The sequence below is a fragment of the Furipterus horrens genome, unplaced genomic scaffold (genome assembly GCF_987537825.1).
Source record: "Furipterus horrens unplaced genomic scaffold, mFurHor1.1.pri manual_scaffold_3, whole genome shotgun sequence".
Taxonomy (NCBI): Eukaryota; Metazoa; Chordata; class Mammalia; order Chiroptera; family Furipteridae; genus Furipterus; species Furipterus horrens.
The window spans coordinates 67,511,905-67,526,217 of record NW_028327173.1 but is presented as its reverse complement, the minus strand read 5'-3'; the positions used below and the strand labels follow the sequence as shown (position 1 = coordinate 67,526,217).

The window sequence follows — 14,313 nt, the reverse complement described above, 5'->3', positions numbered from 1 at the left end:
ACCTTATTGGGATGACAGAAATACGTTAAAACTGGATCATGGGTATGGTTGCACATAACTTGGTAAAAGTACTAAAAATCATTGACTTCTAAACAAATGAATTCTATGGTATATAATTACACCTTAATAATTTTTTAAAAACGGTTACAGTTAGGTGGGTCACAAACCTTTAAAAAATCATTTATTAGGTATGTAAAGCATTTTATAGTTTAGGAGAACTTAAGCACATCAAATTGTGATTTCACAGTAATTATATAAACTAACAATAAATTTTTATATCTGACACTAATACAGAATAATACTGAACGTAAATGATAATTGAAAACAGTAAATATAAATTAAAAATAATGAAATAAAGTTTTAAGTTAAAATAGATGAATTAATTGAAATAGTTGATTTAAATAATTGTTTTAATTAAGTCACATAATTAAGTTAAATAAAAATGATACTAACCAACTAGAAGTTCTGGTAAATGCTAGTCTGGGTCATTGATTCCTAGCTTATAAAACCTCATTTGTGTGTGTGTGTGTGTGTGTTTTAATCTCAGGATTAGAGATAAAGATTAAATAGGAAAAATGTTGATGAAAATGCTTATAAATTGCTACTGCTACACTAACAAAGGAAAAGGCATGGTCTACCTAAGTTGCTTTCATTTTAATAGAAAAGAAATCCTAATTGGGTTATGACAGATAAGTGACTCTCCAGGTGAGGAAGGAGTAAATTAACCGGTTACCCAGCTTCCTTCCTCTGGGTTTCAATTTCTCTAATGGTTTCTTCCTTCCACAAACATTATTGAATGCCTACCATGGATCCATTAGTTGGTAGGTCCTGATCCTCAAGAGGTGTCCAGTTGCGCTCCTCCTCACCCTCTTCTCCCAAAGGTGCTCTACTACAGCAGCTTCCTTCTTGATTGGGGTGGAGCACCCCCAAGCGTGGTCCTGGTTGCACTTGGCACAGGTGAAATGAATTGGCAATTTTGAAGCTTTTCCAAATATTAAGGGAGAATACCCCCCACCCCAAAACGCCCAACACAATAGTACAATTTTTAGATTGGAAGACTGAAAAAAAAAAAGCCTTCTCATCACCATCCTGATTTTAGCTCCTAATTACTGTGTCTGACACTCCTTTTTCTTTCCAAGAAGTGAGTCTTTCTCACCTTTCAAGAAATCAGTGGCATTTAAGTCCCCTGCGCACAGGAACAAAGCGGCCGCTATATTCTAAATCCTCATGCCCATAGAAACCAGGAGCACCCTCTTCCCTTGGATCTCCACAGGGTTTGTTTTCAGCAAAGTGGTGGTAGTGTTATTTTCACTATTATTACTATTACTATTCTGATGTTAGCTCGGCTAATTAATAAATCTGTGGCGTTTAAATGTTTTTGCTAAATTCTCTACACTTCAACTATGAGCCACATTTGAGAAGGCCACGGGCAAAAAAAAAAAAAAAAAAATTCAGGTTGGGGCACAAACATCTTTCTGCCTCAGGGGGTACCCCGTCCAGGGTTTACTCATAGTTTTGTTTAACCTCCTGCCCATTCTAAAAGGTTCAGCAAGGCGGATGCTATGACCCTTTGAACCGAAGGTGGAAGGTATGTGCCTAAGAAGACACAGCCTGCTAGCTGATAACAGAGCCTGAATCGGCACCTGTTCTCACCGACCTAAGTGAATTTCTCTTTTCATTCCAAATTCCTTAGTGGAATTACCCCTCTAGGCAAGTAAAAGTTGCCGTCCAACCCGACTGACTTCCCGGTGCTGAGAGGGGTAGTTAGCCTCGGGTATGTGGGCTTTGCCTCCAGCACCACGCTAAGGTTGCCTTTGTATTGTAATTCGGTTCAGTTACGCCGTCTCTGGGGTAGGCCGTTTGCAGGGTTCCGTTGAAAGTTTTCCTGGGTAGTTCCGCTGAATCATCCAGCAACAAAGCAAATTACAGAAACAGATGAAAAAAATAAGAAAACGCAAAGCACGTGGCGTACTTTTCTTGGCCTCTCTCCCGATCCGTAGCCGCGTCCTATGACGACTGCGTGGGCGGTTTGTCTATAAAAGCTCCGAGTCGGCGCGTCTCGTCGCCACGATCGCTTCCTGTTCCCTTTATCTGCGGTCGTGTGTTGTTGTTCTTCTTTCCTGCTGGAACCCTGGTGGCAGTGAAGATGGCGTCTACCAGTCGGTTAGTGTGTCCGGTCGATCCCGGCTAGCTGAGGGGCGGGCGGGGGGTGCCAGGCGGCTGCCGGGGCTGCCGCGTCGGGCAGAGCGCCCCGGAGATACAGGGAGAGCCGGTCAGTACGTCCGGCCGAAGCGGACAAAGGCACTTGCAAATGGCAGAGCTGTCAGGGGTGTCGCAGGGGTTATCGAACCGTCGGCGTTGCCGCCGCTGGGTCTTTGGTCGCCTTCTCACCCAGGCACCGACCTGTGTGTGGGGGCCTCTGGGTCCCTAACCCCTGGTCTCTCGTCTTCTGTGGATATTTCATCCGGCTTTTTTTCTCGTTACTTGTTTCTACACTTGTTTTTCTATCTACGGTTCAGTCAGCTCGAGGGGCCGGTGAGTCCTTCTTTCCTAAGGGCGTGAAAGGATTAGTTCCAGGTCCCCATCCAGCTGACAGCTAGAAAGTGAGGGACGTCACTATTGGTAAGCCTGAAGGGACCCGATTACCACCCCAGAGGCCGTTTCAGTGGAAGTGAAGACATTTCTGAAAATTCGATGAAGTTCGCGTCTAAGAGATTTCTTTACAAAGGTCGTCTTCTGCACTTTTTCGAAGAAAATCTTGCCTGCAGAAAATTATTTAAATATGCTGGGCAGTCACGCTAATATGTTTTTAAAATGCTCTGTACTCAAATCTACAAGACATTCATGTAGTGCCAGTGGAGACAGCCTTGAGTCTTTAGTCCCGTGACCCGAAAAATGGTTGCAGATCCTAATTATATCTTATTACACTATGAGGTAGGGACTAGTACTTTTGCATGAGTGTAAACTGAGTCATGCCAGTGTTGGCTTTTCCAAAATTAGTGTTAGAACAGTGTAAAGACTGGTGTGTCTCTTGTTACCACACAGTTGTCCTCTGGTTAACTCATAATGCAGTAGAAGTAATAGAGCTTCTGGAAGGCAACTCTGACACACGTTTTTGAACTTGTTATAATCTGTGTAGTTGAGTTCTCGATGAAAACCATTATCACAAATAGTAAGCTGAAGAAGTCCCAAGCCCTTTCCGGTAACATCCAAGACTTACTGTTTTATGTTCTGTATTTATTAAAAAGGGGAGTAATGAGGTAGCTTTAGCTAATGGCCTGTTTGGAAATCAAGTCAGTAACACTCTTGTTTACTGCTTCTGATTCTGTGATTGAGTGCTCAGTCATTCTGTGTGGGCGTGGCTCTGTCAGGTAAGTGGAAAGCTTCAGCTCCCAAAGACACCCTAAGTCCAGCTTCCAGCCTCTCATGGCAGTAGATCTGAAAGGTGGGCACAGCTTTCACATAAAAGAGAACAGGAAGCTGTGTTTTTAAGAAAGGTTACAGTATAAGTTTAGTCAATTCACTTGATAAATTCTTTACCCAAAAAGTGCACTTTACCTTGTGTACCCTTATCATCTTCATTTGTTAAAAATATTTGAAATAAACTTTTTATAGACAGGTCCAGCTCTGTGTGTTATTGCAGCTGTTCACCTCTAGAATTTTTCTACCAGTGAGAACAGAGGTAAATGTTAGTATTTCTACCTTTAGCTATTTTTTTCCTTGAGGAAGATGTTACAACTGCCTGGTGTTTCCACAGAGAGGAGAACAAATGTTCAGAGTTCAAATTTAAGCTCCACCACTTACTCTAGTTTCAGGCAAATCATTCTCTGAGCATAATCCTTAAAGTGGAGGGAATGCCCATCTTGCAGGGTTGCTTCGAAGATTAATAATGTATGTGTAGCACTAGAGCCACAGTAGGTACGCAGTACATTTTAGTTATAAAATCAGGTTGGGATTATCTGGCTGCTTAGGTAGTGTCGATCGTGTCAACGTTAGGGCTGACTTTCCTACATTCCTTCCCTATTGTTTTTGCCCCTTACTTTCCCTACAATCCCGTACTTGTGGTTTCTCTTCTGTGTTACTCTTGTGGATAATTTGATTAAAAAGGTGACTAGCACGATTGCATTTTATTTTGCATAGGTAACACATACACATAGTATAAAAAGCAAAAAGACAAGTAAGTGAAAGGCAGTAGCCATCTGATTCTCCCCCAAAGCAGTTATTGTAACCAGTTTCTTGGTGTTTTTTCCCAGTAAGTCTGTGCTTTAGCAAACATATGCATAGAGTTCTAATAACTCCCCCTGCTCCAAAGTAGTCTAATGTAAACATTGTGCCTTGCTTTTTACCTTTTTTTATGAAGTTAGCACACATTTTAAGTGCACAACTCAGTTCCAAAGTGGACATATAAACAGACTTACCACCTGGGTCAAGAAATCAAAAACTACCAGTACTTAGTCATTACCACATCCTGATTTCTAACACCGTAGATTTGTTTTGCCCACTTTAAGTTTTATATAAATGACATGTGTGTTCATCTGTCTAGTTTCTTTTATCTGCATTTTGATATTCATCCATGTTACTGCATATAACTGTAGTTCGTACTTTTTCCAGTTTTGTATGAGATCTCTGCCATTTTCATTTAGCATATCATATCTTTGTGATGTTTCTATATCATTCATATATGCACACACACTGCATGATAGTCTTATCTCCCTTTTAAGAGTGCAAAATGTATCAATCCCTTTGTATGCTGTGTGCCACCTGACTGCTCATTTTATGCATTTCTAATTACTATTACTCTGCTCATGTTTTCCTTTATTTCATTATAGCTTTTCATAATTTTTGCTTTCTTAATATTTTATTTGCCATATTTTTCTATAGGAATTTATAGAGTAAATGTGAATATAAAGCAAACTCCATGCCCCATTTTTCAATGAACAGTTCATCATATGTTCTGATTACCTTGAGTATATAAATTGTAGGACTGTGGATTATTTTTTACAGCAGGAATTACCTTCTATGTTGAGACTTAACATTCTGAATTGTATTTGCATGAGAAACTATCCAAAACCACAAATACCCATTAACATGGTAATATTGTCTTTTAGATGTATATTTGTGGTGGCCATAACATAACCTTTTCCTGCATTACTTCAGGTGATTTTTTTCATAATTAACATTTGCTTTATTCCACATAATACAGAAAACATTCTCAGAATAACAATACCTAAGCTACCACTAATGTGAGTACTTAAAAATGTTAATAGTTTTTACATAGGCCCTCATTCTTTTACGGTTGTATTTTATCTGCATTTTCAGAACATAACCTTTATATAAGTTCTGTGTCTAAAGTTGGCTCACCACAAATCTTTGCATTAATTTCGTGCTATACTGAGTGTGTAAAACTCAGTCTCCAGTAAATTTATAGGAGAGGGTTCATGGAAATGATATTCTTTGAGTTCTTGCATGTTGTTAACACTTATCAATGGTCTTTCCATTGAAAGTCAGCTTTGCTGGATATAAAATCTCTGGATTATGATTGGTTCTTTTTCTTTGTATCTTTATTGTAGGTCATTGTTTTATGGTGTGAGGTTTTCCTGTCTCAGTTGAACTTTTAAGACAACTTATTTTCAGTGATACCAAACATTTTTGATTGTGAGCTGAGACCCCCAGAAATAATTACTAAATCTGTGTTAAGTATCTTCGTTGCTTTTTGAGACTGATTCTGACAGGTCATTTAAGGCTAATGTGTCTTCCCCAAACTGCTTAATTTTAAAATAAGATAATTGAACAAATTACTAATATCAAATAGATTGAAAGGCAGCTTTAAAAACCGTTTCTTGATTGCTAACAAACTCAATTCTGGACTAAATGAAATCATCAGGTCTTAAGTAAAGAAGAGCCACATCTACCACCCTCCTTTATATACCCATTAGGTTTAGTGTACTTTTCTAAATATTACTAAGTAACTATACCCCTGGCTGGTTTGGCTCAGTGGATTGAGCGTCGGCCTGCGAGCTAAGTGTCGCTGGTTCGATCTTCCAGTCAGGGCACATCAGAGAAGGAAAACTCTTGACTCCAAAAAACCTCCGCTGCCTTGCGGCATACCTCTTCAGGGGAAAGGCTAAGGGAGTAAACCCTGACAGAAAATCCGGAGCCGGAGTCCCTAAGGCGGTTTGACGTTGTAGTCAACACCGGCAACTCCTGTGGCGCACCTGAAGCCAAGCTGTATTGACTCCGTCTTTCCCTTGGACCCTTCAGCTGCGAAGAGAGGGGGGGTCCGCTGCATGGGCAACAGCAGACCCTCCATATCACCCTGCCCAGGCTCTGTAGCTTCAGCTTCACTGGAGAGGACACTCCAGCGCCATCGCAAGATGTCGATTCAACACGGGAGGAGACAGATACCGTGTCACTCCCGAGTCGGACTGCACAGCCATTTTCGGCGGTGCAGATAGACTCTTAAGAAGCTACACCATCGTCTCTCGAGACAGACGGCTGCTGACGACGACGACGACTAAGTAACTAGCAAGTAGAAAAACACTTAAAATTTATTGTCTGACCAGAGAAAGAAGTGGCAAAGGACACACACTGGATGGTTATCGGTAAATGGTAGCTGGTCATTTCTATGCTACTCAACATTTTTCAAAAACCTGGTAGCCTGTTGAGAGAAAAAAACCAAATTTGTTTTCTATTTGTTTTTAAGTCTCTTCATGTCTGCAAATCAGAAACTATTCTTTAAAAAAATTTCAGTGGGATCTACCTTTTAATAACTAGCTAGAATTTAAAGTACAGTAGACCCTCTCTTTGTTGCAGTTCACTTATTGTGGCCTCACTGTATCGTGGGATTTTAAAAAATATTATATTTAATTATTGCGGATTTTTCGCTATATCGTGGGATTTTGCAGTACTGTATACGTATGTTGTTAAAGTTACGTAGGTTTAAGAGGGTAGAATATGTTTAAGAACATAAGTAGTGTTTATAAAAGTGTGGGAAAGGTTAATAAGGGAATGGGAACGGTTTATAAGTGTGTGGGAAAGGTTTATAAAGCCTTAAAATATATATAAATACTAAAATAAATGTAAGATTCCTACTTCGCAGATTTTCACCTATTGCTGGGGGTCTAGAACGTAATACCTGCGATAAGTGAGGGAATACTGTAATTTAACTGGGATGTTTACTTGGAAAATTTAGCTTAACTATTATAAACATTATAATACTGGAAAAGTGTTCAAAATTCTCCCTTTTCAAAGACTATGTCGTTACATGTTGGTTGGGAAAATATTAAAAAATACATTTTCTTTTTCCTTTTAGTTTGGATGCCCTTCCAAGAATCACATGTCCAAACCATCCAGATGCGATTTTAGTGGAGGACTACAGAGCTGGTGATATGATCTGTCCTGAATGTGGCCTGGTTGTAGGTAAGCAGTTATTATGGTTTTAACTAAAATCACTATTTTGAATACTTTGCTTTTGTGTAATTTAGTAAATACGTTTTAACTGTTCTTCCCTATAGGTAATTTATATTTCTTGTGAAACAAACAAAAAATTGGAAAAAAGAAAGCAGAAGTAAAATTATTCAGAGATACTGTATTTTATTGTCAATTCAGATGCTTATATTTTATAATGGTGGGTAGGCGAGGACATCAGGTTGATATAGCTAATCCAGAAAAAAGGGCCTCGGTCTCCCGAGTTCTTTTTTTTTTTTTTTTTTTCCTTTCTTTTTATTATTGATGCTATTACAGATGTCCCCATTTACCCCCTTTGCCCACCCTCACCCAGCCCCTGTCCCCACTTCCCAGTATTTGACGGGACTTTGAGGAAGGTAGGATGACACCCACACATATGATATAATAGATGTAATGTGACTTTTATGGGTTTTAAATATGATTTATTTCGGAATATGAAATGTATTTGTATAGAATCATATCTGAGGCCCTTTAGTAAAAAAAAAAAAAAAAAAAAAGATTTGTTGTGATTTTTATTTGCTCATATGGAGTGATTTATTTATATTGTTCTAGTTTAAAATTGTTATTGCCAAGAATACCACTTCTTAAAATTTTACTTTTATTTATTTTTTTACTCACTAATCTAGACATACAGCAAAACTTTAGAATAAAGATGGTTTATTTAAAAATTCTTGTTTTTTTTAAGAAATTTTTTTTTAAGGTTTTATTTATTTGTTTTTAGAGAGAGGGGAAGGGAAAGAGGAAAGGAGGGAGAGAAACATTAATGTGTGGTTGCCTCTTGCACACCCCCAACCAGGGACCTGGCCCGTAACTCAGGCATGTGCCCCGAGTGGGAATTGAACTGGTGATCCTTTAGTTTGCAGGCCAGCACTCAATCCACTGAGCCATACCAGTCAGGGCTAAAAGTTGTTCTTATGTTGTGGTTGCAGCCATACTTGAGAAAAAGAGTAATGCTGAGCAGTTTGAAATACTTAAGAATGAAAATGCTGTTATACCGTGGATATGTTTACTTGGAGGACATTGGTAATATTCATCCAAGTAGGCCACTTGCCTCAGACCTCCAGTGGGAATTTTAAATCATGCAGAGTTGCTAATAAGAATTGAAATCCATTTGCAATTGTATTATACTCAATAAGAAATATTTACAGCTAGTGCACTTACTGTAGTAGGCACTGTTGTAAATGATCCTCATATTTACTCAGTTTATCATCAGAGAAATCTGTGAGGTAAATACTAATGTTATCTTCATTTTAGAGATGAGGAAAATGAAGTTTAGGTAATCTGGCAGTCTAGCCTCCTCTCTTGTCTGCATGAAGGCAAATTTCAATCCTGCATTCTTTCATAATAAAATGAGTTCGATCTGAGATTGGCAAACTAGAACCGATTAACTTTTTATATGGCCTGTGTGCTAAAATGGCTTTTACATTTTTAAATGGTTGGAAAAAATCAAAAGAATATTTTGGGACACATGAAAATATCAAATTTATATTTTAGTCTTCAATAATTATTGGAGCACTGTCACAATCATTTGTTTGTTGTTGCTTTCATAATGCCACAGCAGAATTCAGTAGTTGCAACAGAAACCATATATGTTGCTCTTACCACTTTATATTGCTGCTCAGTGCACTACAAATCCCAGTTGATGGAGATAAAACTCCAGTGTTTTGAGTGCCAAACATATCTCCATACTGCAGCATTTTATTTATTTGTGTTATCATTGCATACCCATCCTGTCAAAACAAACAAACAAAAAATGAACTTTGAATGTCATGCTTTTAAGGCATAGTGGAGTATGAGTTACTTTGTTACTGAATTTAGATGGTGAAGCATTGTATTTATTATGCTTTGTACTTTAGCTGTGCTAAAAGAATACAGTAAACATTGAAATGACCAGACAAAGCACTGTCATAATACTCCCAACTGAGGAAAACAATGGTCAGAAAATTTAGAAATGTAGAGTATCTCATCACAGCAGAATTTCTTCACAAAAATAACAGAACAAAAATGAGGCTGCAGCTAAAATAAGTTTCTGAGTGTTTTCATTTGTAGGTGAAGCAGGGAAAACCATTTACCACTGATGAGTTAATTAATTTGTGTTTGATTGCAGCAGCTGAAGAAATGTGTCCAGAGAAAATAAACTTAAGTCTGCTATCCTTTCAGCAAGAATAGTTACTTGAAGAGTTGACATTGGGAGTAACATCAATACTCAAAATATAAGGCAAATTATTTCAAGTATTTTCCCTAGACACTTGATTACTAGACAGATGTTACTGTTGAGCTGTTTATTCAAGGACTTAGTGCAGAGTTTGCAGAGTTTGACGTGACTGCATGGAACAACTACAGGAAAATATTTTCAAAGAAGTTGCAAAAGTACTGATTCAGTAAAACCTGAAGTGGAATCTGCTAGGATGTATTATAACTGATGGTGGTGAGAATAGATGTGGAACAGAGGACTTAGTTGGACAAATTTACAAAGGGTGCAAAAATTTAAGATTAAAAAAACAGCCTATAGTTATTCATTTTCTTTTGCATCGGCAGATACTTTGTGGAAAGGATTTGAATCTATCTTGTGTTGTTATTGATCCAGTAGTGTCAGTAGTGGATTTCATTCAAGTTCATGTACCTATCATCAGTTCTATGAATTTTTGTCAGAAATGGAAACTGAATATCCTCATTTGCCCTACCATACAGTAATTTGTTTGCTTAGCAATGGCAAAGTTTCCTTGTGAATCTTTTTTTTTTTTTTTTTTTTAAGCTCAGGGCCAAGGTTGAAATGCTGAAATTTTTCTGAATCAGTACTGCCTCCAACTACTATTAAACACTGAATGGCTTTGGTAATTAGCTACTTTTGCAGACTTGCTAGTATTTCTTAATGAATTCAATGTAGAATTGCAAGGCAAAATAGTGCCTATATGTTAAGCACTGTGACAAAGTCAATTTGACAGCAACTAACATTTGAATCACAAATAATGTCAAATTGCTTTATATAGTATTTTATATTCTTTCATTGATGTCAGAAGTTAAAACAAGAACTAAAATCTTCATTTCCAAACAGATCTGCAGCAGATATATTTCCAGACTCAAACTATTTTCACCAGTGTTTTTCAGGCCTGGATGCAAATGCAAAGGAAATTTTCATATTTTAAAATCTGTTTAATTGTACAATTAAGTAACTTCCACCAAACCTTTAAGTGGAAGTGATTAATCCGCAATGTAGTGACATGATAAAAGGCAAATATCAGATTAATGTGATAAAATTCTATAAATATAAGCAACGTGTATGCGCAACTAAAATCATATGCTTGTGAATTAATATCAGTAATTGGCAGTATTCATCTGTGAAAAAGGTATTTTTAAAAATGAAATACACAAAATCTTGTTAATATAGCATTGACAGGTGAACATTTGTAGTCAGTGTTGATGGTAGGGAATGCTAACTCTGAATTCCAGTTACGTGAAATGTTATCTCCCAGAAAGAGAATTCCATTCTTCTCAGTAGTAGATATGTATTAAAACAAATTATACCTATATTTTTAACTTTATCAATAAAAAAATTAGAGAATTTTTTCTTTAAAGTATTTAATATCCTTAGTTTGATCTCTTGACTCAAAGCCTGCAATATTTGCTCTATGTCCCTTTGCTGACACCTAAGTTAAATGAGAGCATTCTAATTCTTCCAGAGTATTAAGATTGAACTGACAATGTGTAAGAGTGCGACAGAGACAAAAATTGCATATAATTTCATCTTCTAGGCTCTCCTAATTACTGTAGCCACTTAAAAAGAAGTAGTGTAATAATATTCCATTGTATTTCCAGCCCTTCCATCACCTTCACTTCCACTGTGACCAGCAAAACAGTTGGGTAAGATTAACCAACTGGAAAAGGATGATAGAATTCACCAGGGTTATATGCTTTTCTTGTGCTTGGAACCCTTAATTTTTACTTGCATTTTTCTGCTATATCAAAGCAAAGTTAGTTTTTTAGTTTTGCTTTATTAGTCCTGAACACCAGCATCAGAACTACTATATTTTATTCTAAAAAAAGCTACTAGGCTAAATTATAAGGCCTAAATATTTAAAAATATAATCTGATTAAACTTTCTATCTAGAGAAGTTTCTCTTTGTAATATTGATGTTTTTTACCTAAACAAAATGTAACGCTTTAAAAATACACAGTAGCCTGATTCACAGATATTTGTGGTTAAATGTGTAATATGATGTCCTGCAAGTGAAGGATTTAATCCATGGCCAGAAAAGGGCAGGTAGGCAATAGTCTGCTGACCAAGTTCTGTTTTGCTGATAGTATTCTCAAGCCACATTGTGTTAAAAATAACTTAATTGAACATGACACTCCATGAGTCTAAATTTTAAAGATACATATACATACACAAACATATCATTATCATATATTAATAATAGATTGTGTTATATATTTAATTAGATTTACATTATCTTGATAGTTTAAAGGCATATGCTCTGTTGCCAGCTCAATTCAATGCACTTAAAACATGAATTTGTAGCTTTTTCCTTAATTTGAGGAATTTAAATCCAGACATGTAACATCTCATCTGTTTTCTAATAAATGATCTTGGCATAATGGATTGATTGTATTTGTCATAAAATTTTTACATAGTCTGAAACTTTTTAGATTATATCATATTTATTGAATAATAACTCATTAAGGTTAGAAACTGAAACTTTTAGAATTGTTTTTGGACAACTCTAACATTTAATTTGTTCTTGAAACTTATAATAGCTTGTTACTAACTCCTTTTAATTTCAAACTCAAGGCTAGATAATACTCAGTTGTCATTTTCAGAGTCATACACTACTCCTCAAATGAGTCAGCAACTAGGAGAGTTCATTGCTATCACTTTTTTTAATGAAATTATTTTAATATAAAAAATTATATTTATCTTACATGATACAGACTACCTTTTCTCAGGTCTTTAATAACACTTTTCTCACTGTCCTTCAAACCTGCGTTCATAGGTCTTTCAGGTCCACTATTCAGTTGCAAAACCAGTGCCACATGTTTTTAGGATTTTCTTAAAGCAACATCATACTTTCAGGAAATGATTTGTTTCAATTACATGATAAACTACCTTAAAACTTTGTGTCTTATAACAGCCATTTTATTTTTTGCTCATTTCCTGGCTTATTAATTTGGGAAGGACTCATCTGGGCCATTGTTTCCACATGACACTGGCTGAACCTGGAGGATCCACTTCCATGGTAGCTTCTTCGCCTGCACTTCTGGTGCCTCTGTGCTCCTTGGCATCCCCACATGGGTCTGTCATCCTCTAGAACTTCCCTGTAGTTGTCTAAGTGTAGTCATATTTCATACATGGTGGTTGGTTTCTAAGAGTAATATCCCAAGAGCAGGTGTTTTGAGAGAGGGAGGTTGGATTTGAGTAGTTAAGGGCCATGGGTGGAACATGAGCACTTCTGTGGTTCTGTTAGTCACAGCAGTTGTAGGGCCCGCCTAGATTGGAAGGGCGGGGAAATAGTCTCCACCTCAGCTTGAGAGGTGGCAAGGTCATGTTGCAGGAGAGCATGTGGGTGGGAGATACTGCTGCTGCCTTTGGAAAACACTACACATTTAATTTCTTTTGTTTCCTTTCTTTCCCATTATTTAAATGGTTGTAGTGTTTAGCCTATCCTGTAGCTTAGGTTGTTTAAAAATTTTGTGGCTATTTTTAACACTATTTAGCATGTAATAGTTCTTTGACTTTCCTCTTTTATTTGAATTATAGGATTTTTGTTTTAAGCATATGAAGTGTTATGATTTGTGATTGGCTGTCTCACCTTACAGTAATCCATAAAATATTGGTAGTGATCTTTAAAATAAGGCCAATTTTTAAAGCATAGTTTTGTCATTTCTACCATGAAACTGTTGGCTCTAACAGCACTTTTTGTTTAGGGATTTTTCCCCAAACCCTAAGTGTAATTGTGTCACATTAAAATATGAGCACTAGGTGGCAGTATAATATTTAGATCATCAATTTGTGTATCAATTTGACGTTATACATTGTTTATATATTGGCTTACAGTCAGCAAAGTCTTAGGTTAGTAACCTGCTGAAATAGCTGTTACACATGAAATTGGTTATCATTGATTTTTATAATTAGGGTTTCACAACGAGGGGTCATTTAGAACTAGTGGTATCATTTCTAGTTAAAGCCACTTTTGTGTACCATTTAAACTGAGTTGTTTCATTGTTCTTAAGAACAATTAAGGACAGCCCGTTTGGAAGTGGTGATTGAGAAGCTTCTGTAAACTTAAGGACTAAAATGGACACCCAGCAGGATGTCCAACCCCCAGAGCAGCAGCCAATGATATATGTCTGTGGAGACTGTCATAGAGAAAATGAAATAAAATCCAGGGATCCAATCAGATGCAGAGATTGTGGACACAGAATGATGTACAAGAAAAGGACTAAAAGATTGGTGGTTTTCGATGCTCAATGAAACATGGAATTCAGAAAAATATCTTGTCTGCATTTGGATTTGCTGTTAATGTTTAGCTTTTGAGTAGTGTACTTATCTTTGTGAATGCAACTATATACATAACGATTTCACTTTAGAAACCATATTGTATTTAGGTATCAGTAGTTTATGTAAGAAAATTATTTTCTGTTCACTTACATTATTTGTAATTTAATTTTATTGTATGTGTCATCTGGTACAATGACGGTTAGACATGCTTCCCCAAATCACACTCTTAATCAAAACCTGAAATTGTTGGGGCCCTTGTTAAAAATAAAGGTTTATATTATCAACTGTTAACAACAACAAATAAAGAACAATTAAGGAAAATACTGGAAAGTAGTTTGGGTAGATTTGAA

The 14,313-nt window shown here is 36.8% G+C and overlaps 1 protein-coding gene and 1 pseudogene across 1 annotated transcript in view; both read left to right on the top strand.

Moving 5' to 3' along the window:
• Nucleotides 1–2,109: 2,109 nt before the first annotated feature.
• GTF2B (general transcription factor IIB) overlaps nucleotides 2,110–14,313 on the top strand; it is a 34,886-nt gene continuing 22,682 nt past the window's right edge. Inside the window, exons 1-2 of the mRNA XM_090271718.1 lie at nucleotides 2,110–2,163; nucleotides 7,313–7,419. Coding sequence (XP_090127844.1) covers nucleotides 2,147–2,163; nucleotides 7,313–7,419 — 124 coding nt within the window. The 5' untranslated portion in view covers nucleotides 2,110–2,146. The remainder of the gene's footprint in view (nucleotides 2,164–7,312; nucleotides 7,420–14,313) is intronic.
• Nucleotides 13,672–14,085, top strand: LOC150015230 (DNA-directed RNA polymerases I, II, and III subunit RPABC4 pseudogene; annotated as a pseudogene).